The sequence below is a fragment of the Phalangium opilio genome, unplaced genomic scaffold (assembly GCF_054372755.1).
Source record: "Phalangium opilio isolate 3A_F unplaced genomic scaffold, DU_Popi_V2 ptg000060l_1, whole genome shotgun sequence".
NCBI lineage: Eukaryota > Metazoa > Arthropoda > Arachnida > Opiliones > Phalangiidae > Phalangium > Phalangium opilio.
The window spans coordinates 5,880,157-5,898,099 of record NW_028324177.1 but is presented as its reverse complement, the minus strand read 5'-3'; the positions used below and the strand labels follow the sequence as shown (position 1 = coordinate 5,898,099).

At 37.9% G+C, this 17,943-nt stretch overlaps 1 protein-coding gene across 1 annotated transcript; it reads right to left on the bottom strand.

The window, feature by feature from the left end:
* Positions 1-11,014: 11,014 nt before the first annotated feature.
* LOC149666825 (uncharacterized) lies at positions 11,015-13,624 on the bottom strand. Its single transcript, XM_089841638.1, has 5 exons — positions 13,330-13,624; positions 13,045-13,266; positions 12,145-12,969; positions 11,994-12,093; positions 11,015-11,885 (listed from the first exon to the last, which is right to left on the bottom strand). Exons 1-5 carry the CDS (start codon positions 13,622-13,624, stop codon positions 11,015-11,017), a joined length of 2,313 nt encoding a protein of 770 aa, XP_089697764.1.
* Positions 13,625-17,943: the final 4,319 nt, after the last annotated feature.

Here is a 17,943-nt window from a genome sequence, read left to right as displayed (position 1 = left end):
CAGAGGAATGATTTTGACGCGAAAGGAATTTTTAAAAAGTGGGGCAAGCAAACGGAAGTGGTAGCCAATGAGGCAATGTTTGAGAGAGAAGAGTGCGGAAGGAAACAAGTTGTTCCATTCATAGTGTTGGGTTGAGAATATAATAGTAGAAGTCCACTTCAGTTTTCCAATTTTAAAAAATAATTGGCGGTCTATAGGTATTTTTAAACGCTTGTGTTGAAAAGGAAATTAATATGAATTCAAATGATCAAAATAGCCTTCATCATGCTAGAACATTTTAATGCATCCCTAATACAGCTCTGAGCTTCCACCGATTTAAAGGTTTTTAGCGGAGATAGTTGGACCAATTTATTACTAATTAAAGGTTATGTGCGTCGACAAAGAAACTTGTTTTCCTTTTTTAAGTCTGAAATTTTTTTCCAATGCTTTAACGTTTTCCGTTTGCGAAAGATGCTGGTCAATATTTTTCAGTTTTACAAAATGTTTTAGACGCTTACGGTTAAGTGCTTTTAATGTCACATAAATCGTGTTTAGATTGGACTTTCATTTGGGCATGCGGCGATTGTAATTAGTTACATTGATCCTAGGTGTTTTTCGTAATTAGCAAAGAAACATAAGCCATTCTAAATAAAATTATAACGCAATAACAAGTCTCACACTAATCCTGACACTGACGGTGGTCTGACAGCCATAACCATCCACCGGAACCTCCGCAGGTCAAAGTAACTCCAGATCAGGGTTAATGGGAAAACTATACTTGCAAAACTGAGCTATAGATGGCGGGCTTGGATGTCTTGGAAGAAAACGCTGTTTACAAAAGCATAACCTACGTCCAGTACTTATAGGGAGCGGTAATATGATCCACTTATGCTATAGTATTACATTCTGCTAGTTTTTCACAACCTTCACTCATGACGATGTATCCCAGTCAATTCTGAATCGAACCAAAACTACTATTGTAATACAGATTATTGCTCCATCAATTTAAAAATCGAGGTAGAATTCAAGACTTTTTTAAACGTCTGTCGAAAGCCTGGATTACATAACCATCAAAGGTTTAAAATCGTGTCTCGCTTTTGCAGCAATCTAAAGTTTTCGTGATCGAAAATTGAGAGTCTTGCCGTATGTTTCTTTCGAAATAGCGCAAAGTTGGAACGTGATTCCTCATTCGCTACGTCCGTGTCAGTCGAGGGACCTCGGAGCACACCATGAACGAGTCCTTGAGATTTGAGGTTCAGAGTGTGAGTATCGCGTTTGCTTTGGTGCGAATTATACAAAACTATGATATATTATGTTAGGGGCCGCGTTGCTGTAACGCTTTTTCGCCAAAAATAAACCCGTGTTTTAAAAATGTACTATTCGAACAAATTAGTTTAGGGACGGGGGAGTTTCAAAAAACAGTCCGCGTCCAAGGCATGCTGTCAGACTGGAGCGGATTCATTTTAAATAACCATAAGCGGATAATAAAATAAGTGGGACATTTTTTCGGAAAATGCTGAATAATATTCTGTTTCAGAGGGATTTTGCAATCGCGAAAACCGGAAGCGGAATTACGGCATTCCAGAACCGGAATACTTAGTAGCTCTACGCACTCAACGCTCCTATAGTTGTTAAAAAACAGATAACTCCGCCGACCGTCGAGAGGGTTATCGGTATAGTAACAGATTTTGCTTCACTGCATTTTGAAGCTTCACTTTTACAGTTTTTACTAACAGATTCTTTAATTGCAAGGCTCAAAATTGATTTTGATTAATTTTTTTGGGTAAACTAATCATGTGTTAAACTTCAACATAAACGCGATAGCGTCCGCAAATCGAGTTGGCCGGTCATAGTAAACAACCCTGCGATTTCAGTGGTGTACAATTTCCATAAGGGTCAAAATCATAGGTAGAAAATGAAGTTGAACTAACAACAAGGTAGATGGTCCTAGATCAGTCCGTTTTTGTCTCGTTCTTCATGAAATAGACATTCAATGCAAATTTTGAACAGATATAATGTGTAATGTCCCACTTTTTTGTTATTACACGCTTATTCTAGAACTCAATATGTTGGCACATAAATGATTTGGGGATATTGGAACGTTATTTTTTTATTTATTGAAATGAATGATTGCCCTAGAAGTAAACAATGTGACGTGTAAATGGGCATCGTACATAGATACAATTGTCAAGGAGAAAAGAGAATAAAATACAGGAGCGACGGTGTTTACAACAACTTAAGAGAAATTGGGTGTAAATATAAAAATAGAAAAAAAAATTACGCGCAAGTAATCAAGAGCAATAAATACAATAGCATAGGACACAAAATAACATAACACGAGATTAAGGCAGACCATGTATATGTAGGAAAAAAATAATAAGCTGCGAAAGGAAGAAAACAATTTAAATTCTTTCTTATCCTCTTTTAGGAAGGAGATGTTTATTCTTCTATGTTATATGTTTTCGCTGAGTATTTAAAATATTTGGAAACGTTCAATCGAACTTTAAGCCACCCTATTTGGTTTCACGAACATAACATGGTGTCTTATTTCCAAAAACCCGAGTACCAAATATCACTGAGTGGAATCATTGAAGTCTATCTGCCGAAAGTGCGTGCATGTTTCAACTTTAGGAGACTTATTATACCAAAAGCCCTGTCTTTTGAAGGTGTGGACGACGATCATTCTGTTTCTCTTCTTTTTCAATTTCTTGACACTTGCCAAGCGATTCGTACCAAATGTACAACGATTACTTGTCGGTGTCTCCGACAACTTGTAAGCTAGAAAATAAATGACAATTTTATTCAAAATCATACACTTTTTGAAGAAAGTGTGGAACTTTTCACAATGATAAATAAGGGTATATATATATATTGGAAATATGCGAAATATATGCAGCCTAACAGATAGAGTATCTCAGATCTACGAGGGGGATATTCTATTGTACAAGGGAGAAGTTATAAGATGCCTTAGTATTCGCGCGCCGTAGTCAAAGTCCCCCTTTCGAAATAAACGGGGGAGGGGACGTAAAATGAGACCAGGCTACTTCGCCTCTCCTCAGTCGGAAAATACGTAATTTTTATCAATCGCGTCTCGCTGACGTGAGTTTTTAAGACCCAATGACATGCTGGGGAGGGAATGAACTCCGGACCTACGTTTGGACTGGGAGATAAAGCTAGAAATGTGGCGAATTTATACCTTCTCTCTAGTAAACTAGGTATCGCTTTTTGTTTTCTGTTATTTATCACTGTGCGAAGTTTCATGAACTCCTCGCAAAGTGCCTGATTGTTTCCCTAATCCTCCAGTCCATCGGGGAACACGTACGAAACGGCCAAGAAGGTTATTTTGGCCAGCTACTTCGTCGGCTGTTTCATTTTGATGGAAGTCTTCAAAGCCAACCTGTCGACAAAATTGACGGTGGACATTGATCGCAACATTAACACCTTCGATGATATCTTAAAATACCCCAACATGCGCATTGTTTTTCAGGACAGAGAAATCATAAAGGATTATCTTAATGTATGATATGTTCTATAACTTTGTCAGTGGTTAATGAGAGCTTGTCTTGAAGAGACGTAGTTTAAACATCATAGATTCAGGCTAAAGCGACGACTGGTGAGGCGCTGTCAAAGGCTAAGTACAGACTAAATACGAAGGCAGACAGCAAAGACGAGTGTAGTCAATTCTCGCGTCGTTCTCGAACTAGCTCTCACTAGGTCTCTAGCATTTACAAGTATAGGTTGTGTCATACTTATTTAACATATCTTATAAACCCATGATTTCGTGTTATTAATCTTTGTGGGGCTAATCATATTCAAGAACTCCAAGGTTCAAAATCAGTAACGATTTTTCTTATATCTCCTTGATTATTCTTATTCTCGTATTCTAAAAGTTGGTACAATTTCGGTATGAGTGAATAAGGTTTTAGAGCGAAATCAAGCACACCATTCGATAGAGCGTAAAATTTAGATCTAAAATGGCCGCCGCTTTTTTCAAATTTCCAAAAAAAAGTCTTATCCCCTATAAGAATTGCCACCTTTTCCAAAATATTGATGTTTAACGTTAGGGCTCATTTTCACTTAAGAGGCCGAATTGGTTAGGTTAGGTTTGGTTAGGTTGGAAACGGTAGCAAATTATTGGCCCTCTGCTGTTTTCCACACTGTTTTTGACCTTGTTCACTTATACTGCAAAATTTTCTTTTTTGGGCTTTTTTTGGAAATTTGAAAAAAGCGGGGTTTTTTTTAGATCTAAATTTTACTCTCTATCGAATGGTGTGCTTGATTTTGCTCTAAAATGATTTTTGACCTTATTCATTCATACCGAAATCCTACCTAAAAATTAGTATATAAATAAAACGCTTTTTGTTTAGCTCTACAAATAAAACCAATCACTAAATGTCATGGAGGGGGTTCTGTTTCGGCCGTATCTGTGTGTGTCTGTTGTTACACCTAGGGTACCGCGTTCCCAGTTTGCAAATCAAAGTAAATGTGTTCACCATTTAATTGTTGTACAAATAGTCGAATTTATCAGTTTTAAAGCACAGATCTTTCACGCGCACCGATCCAACTATGTAGAAATAGGGGTGAATAATCATGCTGTACAGTAAAAAAAGAGCAATAATTATGCTGTACAGTAAAAAAAGAGCAATAATTATGCACATCATTTAAGCGTATGTCTGCAAAGATACAAAAATAATCAGTAAATTTTAAAAGTTTGAACTGCAAATCGAGGGCAAATCACTCGACGGAGCTACCTGTCAACGACTTTTTTGAACTGCTACTACAGTAACAGGTGTTTTAATCGTTTAATCACAAGATATTTCGAGCTCCCCAACAATGCACAATCTTTGTGTCTCAACTCAGAACAATTTTATATAAAGAGAATCCCGTCAGCGATTTTCTGTTTATACTCAATCGGAAATCGTAATGTTAATCTCTAAGAAGCTTAACATTACATTATATTAAAATTTCAAATCTAGCTCTCAAATTCACCATTTTATATTCTCAAATTAAAGTACATGATTTATCTAAAACCCTTTGGGCCTACTTTTTGTCCTGCTAAACCGAGGGTTAAATTGATCACAATGAAAGACCTGGAGTTTTTTTTTCCAATTATCAGTTGGTTTCACGTAGTTGAAACGAATATTTAGCATAGTGTGCTTTTATGCAGTGCATTGCGTTTTCCGACCATTCCAACTGTAAGTTACGATTGAGTTTGACAATTCCAGAACTAATTTACTTCATAAATAACGTTTCACCCCGAAAAGGGACAGATATTTTTCGAAAAAAGAGTTTTGCTTTGCAGTTCTTTAAAATTTATACACAATCGTTGGCGAAACAAGGGCACTTTTCAAACCTAATTTTAATAATTCGAGGTGGACCAGATAAGAAGAACACTTATTTCGAGTAAAAAGACGCTTGACTACTCCTAAAATGAGATCCATCCATTTGTGGCTTTAAAAACGTCGTCGTATTTTTGACATTTATCATACATTCAGAACAGGTGTTCTTTATGTGTGTTTTTACACCCTGTATGAGTTTTAAACTTCAATTTGAACTCGAGTCATCGTTGTCCTTGATTTTAGCTGTTGGTTCCAAAACGCCGCATTTATACCCGTTTTTGTTGTAAAATGTCTAATCATAACAATTGTTGTAACTACGCAATTAAATTCTCATGTCGATTAAATTTAATTTCAAACTGCATTACACATAATATTTTCTGGCCCCATTGGGGTTTGAAAAAGTGTCGCGAAGGATTGTGTGTAAATGCAGTTTTTTAAGGACTTTGAAGCAAAACTCGTTTTTGTGTAATTAGTCTAATTTTGTAATTTCATAACAAAAAAGAACAGCAGGGGCTTATATACTTCCATCATATTATTACTTCACTATGTTTCCTTGAATCGAGAGGGTGGAGCGCTCGTGTGAGTCAAGCTTCTCAGAGATGACTGCCCCGTGTCCACTGGTGGTGATTTGACCCCACTACCCCTTCCGTCACCTCCAAAGTAAAAATCATTTCCTTCCCCCGCGTATTTGCATAACCAATTACTTGGAATCTTACCACACTTGGATTATACGCAATACAATTAAAATATGTAATTTTCATTTTAATTAGGCATACCGCAAAGACGTTTTGCTAGAATACGAAAGAAGATTCCAAAAAATGAATCGAAAAAAGGGAGACCGCGACGAAGTCTTCAATCAAGGGAACGCCGTCTACTTTGGCACCGTTCATCATTTGGAATACACTTGCAATTGGTTTTACAAAGCGGGAAAAGACTTGCATTACGGTAGAGATCCTTTCTTCCAGATCTCCTTCGCTTTCCAAGTGTCCAAGGCAGCTTCGAATACATTAAAAGGCTTAGTCAATCTGAGGTAAGACACCATGTTATTGGAAAAATCATTTGCTGAGATTTTATTTACGCGAAAGAATAATGAACTATTGGGAGTCTGGACATGATATCAGAGCCAACTTTCTGTTGAACAAGAACGCCTGCTCAAAATACTTGAAAACAAAGCAGGGCTTAGCGTTTTCGAAGACGTCTCTTGATGATTTTGGAGCCATATTTCTCGTGTACATCTCTTCAATGGCCATTTCCTTTTTGGTAATGCTCGTAGAGCTACAACATGCTTTCAACAACTAACATGCGGAACGGAGTTCTTGAACTGAGTAACAATAGCATGAACTAAAAATTTTATTCTGAAATAGACTCTCCCCTTTGGAATTTAAAAAATGGAAAAAATATTGGTTGTATTTTGTTGGGTAAAACCGTAAAATACTTGTTACAATTTAAAATTTGTTTTCTACTGAAATAGAAAGCCTAAACCGTGTTTTTCAAACAAACGTTCTTGTGTCGTGGGACTTTCAGATCAACTTTTAATGTTACGTCAAAAAATTGGTAAAATATACTACTCTCAAACATGCCACAAAGTGGCTCATTATGTCATTGCTGGATAACAAACAATTACGGACTCACAGTCTCTAGGTAGTCTAGTGACGGTTTTTTAACAGACTGTAACATTCATATTTTCACCACCATATATCGGTCGTTAGAGCAAAGTGAAATATAGAAACGGTTTAAATTGTAGCTCTCTCAACTTTAAATGAATATAATTAAGGTTTAAATATACTTATGTCACTTTGAAAACTTTGGGAAATAGTCAGGTAGAGTAATAATTCAGTCTCCTTTTCGCCCACCATTGGGAAAAGTCTCCCTGCTGGGTATCGACATTTTTAAGTATATTCCTTTAATATGGAAGTCTCTAGCTTAATGAACTAATCGTGTTTTAATCAGAGCAATATTGTAATGTTTTAAATAGCATTGATTGTATTAGGCAAAGTCCCAAAATTAAACAATTCGTTTTAGGGCTAATTAAAAAATACTGTGCGAGTAGGCAAAGACTTAAAAAAGTAAACGAAAACCGGACAAAATGGATACTTTCGAAAACATGATTAGAATTTAATTATTTTAAAAAATAACTGCATTAGTTTTTTATCAGAGTTCCCTTTTCCGAAAATATTTTATGATGAAATGATATCATACAAGTTTCAGTGAAAACAGTTAGTTGCCCGTTTTTTATTATTATTTTTTAACGAATATTCCACTAAATTAAGGGGAATTGTTTTTACGGTTCGATTGTATACTGTATATTGTATATTAAATAGTATTTAATTTAAAAATAACCCATCCAGCACAAGCACGGAAAAAGCACAGTGACAGTTTGGGGTTTGTCAAACCCTCCAATAGATATGTTAACTAGTAATGGGTCTGTCCGAAAATCTTTCAAGGGCTTGGGGCATCTTGTTGAAACGGTCCCGCCACGTGCGTATGAAGGTAATAAACTTAGGCGTGTGAGGCTTTTAACGTTGAAATAAGGTTAGCTCTTCGTTTCAATTATGATGCGACCTTTAAATTAGCGTAACTGAGCTGGCGATTGTAGCCATAACACCATTCACCCAGGATTCCTTTCAATCTATTCGGAAAGGCCTATATCGTAACTTGTTCGGTAAGAAGTTAAACACGATTCAATACCATTAACACTGGATTGAGATCAAACCGTTTTAATTCAAAACACAAAACTACATGTATAACTCTAACGTCTCAAGATGCAGTTTTAAGATATTACTGTTGCACCTTTTTAAATTACCTAAGTATACATGTAATTGGTTCTGTGTAGGCTTAATAAACATTTATGTAACGTAACGAAAAATAAGTATGACAATCGATTTAACACGCTTATGAAGGTACGTTTGCTACAACTAAGATTTATTTTTTCAAAACTAGCTTGCATAGAGGTGACCCCTACCATATCGTTCAATTGTCTCTAAAATAGTCAAAGGCCATGTTCTTGCTATTTCACCACCCCAAAACATTTACTTGATATATTTTAATGAAAATAACACTTTTACTAACAGAAACGTTACCTTTGGGTTTAATTTTTGTTTCATTAAGTGTGCCAGGTAAAATTCTCAAAATAGGTAGCTTTTTAAAATGTTTTTAGACGTTAACTACGACCAAGGCTTAAGTTGCCTGTCTTAGGCTGTGTCTCTACTTAGTGTCTCTAGTAGTGTATACTTTGGGTGATTGCACTTATAACTGCCGCCAGCAAATGCCTTGCCAAGCCAAAAGTGGAGTTCGTAAGGAACGTCAACTTGTAAGGGAACCACGTGACCCTTGCTATGCTTTAAAAGCTGACTCCTTTGACCAGAAAGAGCAAATAAACATTTAATGAAAACAGTGTAAACAGGGAGAAAATGACATTTGTGAAACGAAAAGGCTCTTGGTCGTTTTAGTAGACATAATTTGTATACTAAACGACCCCCCCCCATTGTCTTCCATTATATTCCCATTTGTACCTGCGGAACCGCCGTAAAGGCACACAGGGACGACCAGTGGGCCCTTGAGCAGTTGACTTAAGCGGGACACCGTCAGCGGCGAGCCCAGCCTGGAGTTGGTCGGCGACAGGGACGGACTAAGGCAGAAGAAGGCTTGAGGGGACGGGGGAGGCCCCATCGAGCACAGCAGTACTATAAAGTCCAGACGTGTATCCGCGACCCTCAGAGGGTTGCCAAGATCTGGGAATGAGCCAAAGCAAGACCCTGGTGGGGACGAAGAGCCGAGCAAAACGTACGCGGAACGGGGCAAGGAACGGTCTGAACCAAGGGTTAATCCCAGGAACTCGCGAACCGGCAAACTGAATTCGGGCCAACTCCACGACGATAAGGCCTTTTGCTCTGCTCCACCACAGTCACCAGCCAATGAAGCCGGAGGGGGTATAATTGACCACAGGGTCAAAATGCGCAAGAGGGTCAATTTGTTGCTTAACGTGTCCATAGATATGAAGTAGTTCAGCCTTCTCTCGCAAACGTTTTAGCTTTGTTTAATTTTGCACAGGGTTCGAGCAAATTTTCAGCTGAAATTCTATTCAATGTCAAGAAAGTGTTAGATATGATCGAATGCATAATCTAATATCTAAGTTACACAATTGTCCGAAATCTGAATAATCTTGATCAGACATAGACTGTACAAATTTTACCAAATGCGATTGGTATTTCCTGCAATATAAAATTAAACAACGTACGTATAGCTTCGTTTTTACCACTTTGCTCTATTTAACCTCATCATTTGTAAGAAAAAATGAACATTACGCTTAATGGCGTCGAAAACATAATGATGAAGGGAAAATGAACGCCCAATGGCTGAACGATTAAAATGCTAATTGCTTTCTTGATAATAAAAGCCACACTCAAGAAGAGGTGATTAACGGCGTTGTAATGGAGACTGGACGTTTAAATGACTGTAAACTTGGTTGCTCGATAACAGCTAGGGTGATGTGTTTGAAGCGTTGCCATGGTTTTAAAATAATTTAGCAGTTGGGAAAAACTTTGAAGTTTTAACCACTCGGAAGATCGTGCTAAAAATCTCAACTGGCGAGAACACTTCTATTCGTTTCATTGTGTTCAGGGTTCTTAGCATGTTTTGACATAAAGTTAAAATTAATGTGAAGAAATTTTGAAAGGTTAATCGTAAAAAAACAATCGAGTACCTTATTTACATAATTGGGTCACGTGGATACCCTAGAAGACGACTTTCCTTTCGAACTCCAGTTTTGGCTGGGCGCGGGCAAGAGGCATTTATGGGCGGGATTTACATGTGAACTTATAAATCGCGCCAACTTGCTATATAAAATGAAAAGTAAACTTGTAGGGATCCCCTAGAGTCGCGCTATGCTGTAGTTAACCCGGTCGTTGCAGTATGTTTCTACTTAAATTTATAATATTAAAGCCTTTATTAGTACAACTTTGCCCTATTAAACGACTACATCCTAGAAAAGTAATTATATAAAGTCAAAACCCATTATTGATTGGAAATCTCGTTAAGAGGAACGGACGGTTAAATGACTACTTAATTATTCTCCAACAGTGGTAAGCGCTAAAGAGGATCAATAATGGCCAAGTGATACTCTGTGGAACGGACGCGTTACAGAAACAAATCAATCTCGAGAAGATAATGACCCACATATTGGCCGATACTGAAGAAGATTAATTTTTTTTCAATCTCCCTTTTCATTTATATACTAAACACTAAAAAGATGAAAAAACCTTCACTCTCGCATTTCATTCATCTACTTTACACATTTTTATCTTCGAAGATAAGACAGAATGAAAGCTCATAAGTCTCAAAGCGGTAAAAGGAGTAAGTTTACCCTGCCATTTAATTTTTTTTGATTAAGCATACATTAGAGAATATGCAGCCATTATACCGATCCAAGATGGCGGCCACTCAAGGGGGAGGAACCGGGTTTTCCCGATCTCCTCTCTTTACCTGTCAATATTTGATTGATTGTATAGGCTTATAACAAAAGATGGTTTTGTAGGAATAAAGACTATAATATAAGGTTAAGAACATTTATTTCGCAATAACAATGATATTAAATAGATTAATGAGCTTCATTTGGTATTAATAATAAAAAATGTCTGCAGACATACCCCCAGTTAATTAAAAACTATACAATTATATACAACTTTACAAATTTAAATTTACTTAAGATACCCATAAGGGGTCGTGGTGTAATCGGGGAAAACTCTGACTTTGTCAACGACTACCTGATATGTTTTAGTTTGATCAATAGTAACTAAAGTGTGATTAGGTAATCGTCGAATTTGGGGGCCAATCGGTACTTGTACAGAGTTCATTTCTGGTTTGCCGTTGTTGTTTACGCCTAACAACTTTTTCATGATATCGAAATTGACGTGATTCTCAGTAGACGAATTTAAATAAAAACCTTTAACTTTAATTATGTTAGTGATTTTTTCTGTTGCGGGATCATAAATGTTCATGGAGTAATTTTTTGCACCTGCGCTTCCAAACTCGCAAATGTAAGCGTCTTTCCCGTATGGTTCTAGCTCGTTCTTTAGCTCACCAAGATAATCACCTGTGCGGAGTATAGGGACTCCATCTGGAGAGAGGTAGATAAGGCTATCGGTATTCATATAAAAACATAGGTCTCCCACCATTTCGAGATGTTTTAAGAGGTGAAGGCGCGCCATAGTTGTAGTATAGCACGCTATAACTACGTTTGTATGCTTGTGAGCTATCTCGTTTTCTGCAATGTCTTCTGATTTGACGAGAATAGTGTTGTCATTTAATGTCAATAGAGTTTTGACCTCTTTGTCTGGGTTAAGAAGTAGTTCGTATTGAGTCTTAGCGTCTTTTACTATATCTGTTGAGACGTGTCGGGTGTTTTGTCCGAACTTCCCCCAAAAAGAGTTCAGCATGAGTTTACTCAGGCATCTTAAGCCTTCATTATTTTCTATTTTATTTATGTCTAAATCGATCCCCTCGACTTCATTGTAATTATTGACGTACTTTTCTTTATCCTCTTGGGTGACGCAATCAGCAGGGAATCCGCTAGTAAGGGTTTTATATTCAAGGAAGACGTTTACGTAGTCTTTAAAAAGCCCGCCTTGTTTAGTATTGGGATCGTATTATGTTACCTGGTACGACCAAGCTTCATACATTTGAGTGATTTTGTATCCTCGCTCCACGGCGTACCTCAACTCATCGGTTACCCACGTGCCCCGCAGCTCTCTCTGATCAGGTGTGTGTACGCAGTCACCTTGAAATTGAGTTTTGCAACAGGTGTAACACAAGGGGAATGTGAGCTTACCGTTTATCCTAGCTGGCAAAACCGAATATATCAGATTTTGGGCCGGAAGTACGTCACATTTGAGAAGCCCATCGAATGAGAAGATGTCGGGGAAATTATCCAAAATAATTTTAGGGTGTCCGATAGGAATTTTTCCCGTTTTGTTGACGAATGGGTATGGGCTAGTGAAGTCAACGTAGTGCATTTTTTCTGTACCCGTTGTTTTATGGTATAGTTTGTTAGCGCAGCAACGTCCCCCGAAGAAAGCGTCGCGAGGGTTCAATCTTTTGGATGTTTTAACACGAATGTCGTTACGCTTTAAAAAGTCATTAATTTCGGGGTTATTTATTTTGTCTTGTTGCCATTCACATTCCCATTTGACGTTTACTTTATATTTTAGTGACTCTAGTTGGCTAGTTTTTTTCTCTGTTCTCGAATAACGCGTGTTTAACGTTTCAGTAGGGTCGCCATGTGACATCTTGTTTCTATTGATGGGAAAGTGAATTTTACAACCATGGTAGTAGCATCCCATGTATTCAAATACTTCTTTGTTGACTGGACAATAACCGTCTACCTTTAGGGTCTGGATTTTAACTTCCTTACCCCTAAAAGAGGATTGAATAGGTATATTTCTGTCATGTGAAGTCCATTCAAGCCATTCAATGGCGCCTAAAGATTGGTTCTCGCCAAGTCTGTAATAGTTTGAGGGAATGATACTAATTGTGTTCGATTTGAGATAATTTTTTCGATACACATAGGAACAAACGCCAGGGAGAGTAACAGAGCCGCAATTAAAAGGGTCTACGCTGGTAACTTTAAGTAGAAGGGACCGAAAGGTTAAACAACCTAAAAATAGGAATAGAGTGTCGTTTTCGCAATAATAATAAAGCTCCTTTAAAAAACTAAAGCCTTTGCCCTTACTGACTTCTGAGGTGTGCCATTTCATAAAGATGGCCAAGTTTTTCTTGGTAAAGTACTGGCAACCATAGGCTTCTGTAGGCGGTAGAGTGTTCTCCAAGACGTAGTTTGTCTCTTCCTGCTTGTCTATATCGAACTCTTGTTCGACTACGTTGAAAAGAAAATGAGGAAAGTACCCTTTGGCGGCGTTAGGGAGACCAAAAGTGGCGGGGAACTTAGATAAAGCTACGGGGATAAAATTGTATGAGTCGAGGAATAATAGATTAGAGAGCTTCATCTCTAAAGTACGTGTACCGTTAATTTTCAGAGTTTCGGGTACAAATTTCTCGTCCCTATTAATTATTTCCCTAATTAATAATTGATTGTCGTAATTGCTACCAAAATGAGATAATACGATAACCTTCTTTACGTCGAATAAGCTGACTAAGTAGTCTAGGAAGGTAGCTATGGGTTTGCCTCCTGAGAAACGTTGTTTGCGAGGTCCAAATTGGTTGCATTTGATACAATTAAAATCTAGGGATTGTTCTTCAATACAATCTTCGCAAACGTGCCTCGTCACCTCTAAAACCCGAGTCGCACCCATTAAGAAGTTAACCATCCCTCGCTTGGAACTCATGGCCGCCGTCATTGGTGCACGTTTAGTCACCCACGTAAGCAAAACACTTACTAATAAGCCCACTAGCAAACATCTTTGGTCCGACTCGACCATCACGCTGCAATGGATCAAGGGATCCGCCTCAAGATGGAAGCCGTTTGTCAGCAACCGCGTCCGAGAAATTCAAGAGCTGACAGACCCGCAATTATGGAAGCATTGCAGGGGAGACACCAATCCGGCGGACCTCCCTTCCAGAGGTATCAAGATGAGGGAGCTAGTAGAAAGCAAGCTATGGTGGTTTGAACCCCCATGGCTCCGTCAAGAGTATCAAAATCAGGCCGAGCCCCTAGACTTAAGAGAAACCCCAAGCGAGGCCCTGGAGGAAGAGAGGAGAAGCGTCTCGAAAGATGCCATTGCCATACTAGTAGCCAGTGAGGGTACAGAAGATACACTCTTGGACCTTAACCGATTCAGCTATCACTCAAGGTTGAATCGTACCGTTGCATGGGTTCACCGTTTCATCCACAACTGTAGAAACCCTCAGAACCGTAAGAAAGGCGAACTGTCAGCGGAGGAGATATCACAAGCAGAGCACACCCTCATCAAGAACGCCCAAGGGAATAGTTTTCCCGAAGAAGTGGCTTCCCTTAAAAAGGGTGACAGAATATCAGTTAATTCGAAAATCAACACGTTAAGCCCCTTTTTAGATCCGTACGGATTACTTCGCATAGGCGGACGATTAGACCAAACCAAATTCTCCTACGAGGAGAAGCATCCTTGGCTTCTGTCATCGAAACATCAGCTGTCAGAACTCATCGTTCGAGGAGCCCACAACCGAATCATGCACGGAGGCGCAAACGAAACAATAGTAGAGGTACGAGAACGTTTTTGGATACCGAAGGCCCGTCAGTTGGTAAAGAAAACTATTAACAATTGTTACAAGTGCAAGAGATTTCGCGCCAAACCCTCGGTAGCAACCATGGCTTCTCTTCCGGCAGACCGTGTCACGAGAACACCGCCCTTCGAAACGTGCGGATTAGATTACGCGGGTCCGCTATATACCAAGTCGGGAACAAAAAGTTATATAGCCCTTTTTACGTGCGCGGTAACCCGCGCAGTTCACCTCGAATTAGTTTCAGATTTAACTACCGAAAACTTTTTATTAGCATTTAGTCGCTTTATTTCGCGTCGCGGAATCGTGCGCCACGTGTTTTCTTAGAGGTTTCAAATAACATGAGTCCAAACAATTATTATGGTAAAGACTAGAGAGTAAATCGAGGAAAGACCCAGAAGAAAGGGTCTAATTCATTTCGGATCTTTGAGGCCTAATATCCGCCACTTGGAAAATCGATTTTAAAATAACGGAATTGTTTTGGTGTGTCTCTAACGGTTTTGAGTCTATTTTACCATTCTAAACCGAATAAAATAAACTTGCACGATGCCTTTAAAGGTCCGAAGTAAGTTTGACCATTTTTACTCTTGAGTTATTCGAATTTAACCGCAAAAACCAACATGCATATTTTTAACCAAGTATCCATAGTTTCTACGCTTTGAAAAACATGGAGGATTCATAACAGTTACACAAGGAGGTCAGGCTACCAATGTCGACATCTACTTTTTTCGACACAAGGTAGTAGCCTGGTCTCCTTGTGTAACTGGTATGAAACTTCCATGTTTTTCAAAGCGTGGAATCTATGAATAGTCGGCAGGGGGGTGTTGGCCGCTCCTATATTTGCTTTACACTCACCAGTCAAAAAACGCACATTCCATGCTAGTGTTGTGAAGATGAGATAAAATCTAAGCGGGTAAAATATGGCAAGGGGTTTTTGTACTTTCACTTTGAACTGTCGCTTGGACAGTAACACGCATTTATGTTATACCGAGGCAAAGGTTACGGTACTGGCAATCTTCCCTGTTTTACGTGTGTAGTTTTCAAGATAAGATGCGATAATTGGGTGTGTTGCTTATATTTTAGTAGAAATAAAAATATCCACGTAAAATTAGAAACGGTCAAATTCATTACGGATCTTTCAAGCATTGAAAATCGATTTAAAAAATTAAAATGTTTTGATGGGTTTTATTAAAATTTTTGGGCACATTTTATAATTCTGAAGGGAATAATATCAACTCGTTTAACCTTTTATGCCCTCATTAAACAGTTAAAAAAACTTATATTTAAACAATTTTAAATATTGTACTAAACACTTCTAACATATTTTGAGTTTTAAAACTTTAAAATTTATTTTACCTGGTATATTATGTCTGGTCCCATGAAATCTTTTAACGCCTCATCAGCTTTAATGAAATCCAAAAGCCCATTAAAAGTGTTATCTTCAAGTTAAATTTTCTTTCTTCTTTCGCCAAAACACAAGAGAAGTACAACGGGTCCGCTTTTAATATTCATTTCGTCGCGAAAATTTCTACCGAAGTTCCAAACCTATTTATGCTCTGTTGCTCTACTTAGCTCTTTCTTCCAGAAAGAGTTCGACTTTATGACAAAATCTAAAATCCGAGAATTTTTTTTTAACAACGAACTTGGCAAATGGGTTGGGAACAGCAGAAGGGGTCGGCCACTTTATGATGTGAACATTTGAGGTTTCCGCGCCTAAAAAAATAGCTTTGCTTATTCAACGTGGCGCCAAGTGCGGATGCACTTGACAATATATCATTGATGCATTATTCTGCAAGTTGTGCCGTGTCCAGCCCCCTGCTTCTTCTTCAAAAGAATTGAATCGAGAGGGGGAAGATTTTTGTGTACACAGTAGGTCAAAGAGGTGCCAACTTCATATGACATAAAGCTTTCTCAACGACATGCTTTTGCCCCTTTCGCCTTGACATTGCCTAGTATTAAAAAGGCAGTCAATAAACGTTGTCCACTGGCACGAAATTTTTGGGTATTTACTATCTACCTCCCATAGCTCTCAGGCGTGGAAATTTTTCTCGGAATTTATATTTTCGAAGTACAAGATCTATACCTCTAAGAATGAAGCCACCGTGTGTGTGTCCCATGCCCTAAGCAACTGCTTATGAGGACTTCTTGAATTTTCCTATTTACAAAAATGAAGTTCTGTTTTTCTTTAAATGATCGCATTAAATAGTCTTGATTACTAAAAAATTTACATGTCTTTTATAGATTAATTATGGCAGGTTTATTCAGTTGCGTTAGGTGTACTTTTGTTACCAAAACATTTAGTGCTCTCTTAACTCATATGCTACATAAACACGCCCATGATCCACTTTTCCGAATTGATTGTGGTCTTGACAACTGTGGACGGACCTTTACGAAAATTAAACAATTCCACCGTCATGTGAGGTATAAACACAGTTCAATCTTAAAAAATTCCAACAAAATCGAAACTCTTGAAGAGCATGTACTCGAGAAAAATGATGGAAATAATTTTGATATTGAAAACCCTGATGATATCCCCGAAAAAAATAGTGAATGTGATGCAATCAACGGAAAAAGAAAGGAGCCAGAGTTAAAGCCTGTGGAAATAAGGGAGACATTATTGAAAATAATTTTAAAATTCCGAGAAATGCGTCATCTTCCACGAACTGTTGTTCAATCATTAACAAACGACTTACTTATTTTCTGTGAATACATTTTATCTACCAACAAAGAAAATTTGTTAAAGGCGCTTCGCTCCAAAAATATCATCATTGAGGAAACCGAATTATTTTCAAAAAACATAGAGGTTGCACAAGCGTTTGAGAGCATTAATTCAAATCATAAAATAACAGAGTTATGTAAATCGGATTTTGGATTAATAGAACCGATTCAGTATACATTTCTTGAATCATTGACCTCAGATAAGAAGAGATTTTTCCACTATGTTCCAATAATAGAGGTTATTAAAAAATTATATTCATTGGACGATCAAATTGGAAAGCATGAGGATTGTCAAAGAATACCAGATCAATGTATTGGTCACTTTCTTCAAGGTGAAACCATTAAAAATATAATGTCTAAAAATGAAGCTTATTCTCTGAAAACTCTTCAACTACAAATTCTTCTCGATGAATTTGAGGCTTGCAACCCTCTTGGATCAAAGCGGGGAAAGCACAAAATACTTGGGTGCTATTTCTCCATTCTTAATATGCAAGGAAAATACAGGTCAAAATTAAGCGACATAAATCTTGTGTTTTTGGCAAAGTCAGTTGATATTGACAGATTTGGGTGGAATGAAGTACTCGAGCCACTAATTTTCGATTTAAATTATATGGCAACTTACGGGACTACAATTGAAACAAAAGGAATCACACTCGCAGCTACTGTTGCAATATTTTCGCGAGATAACCTTGGTCTT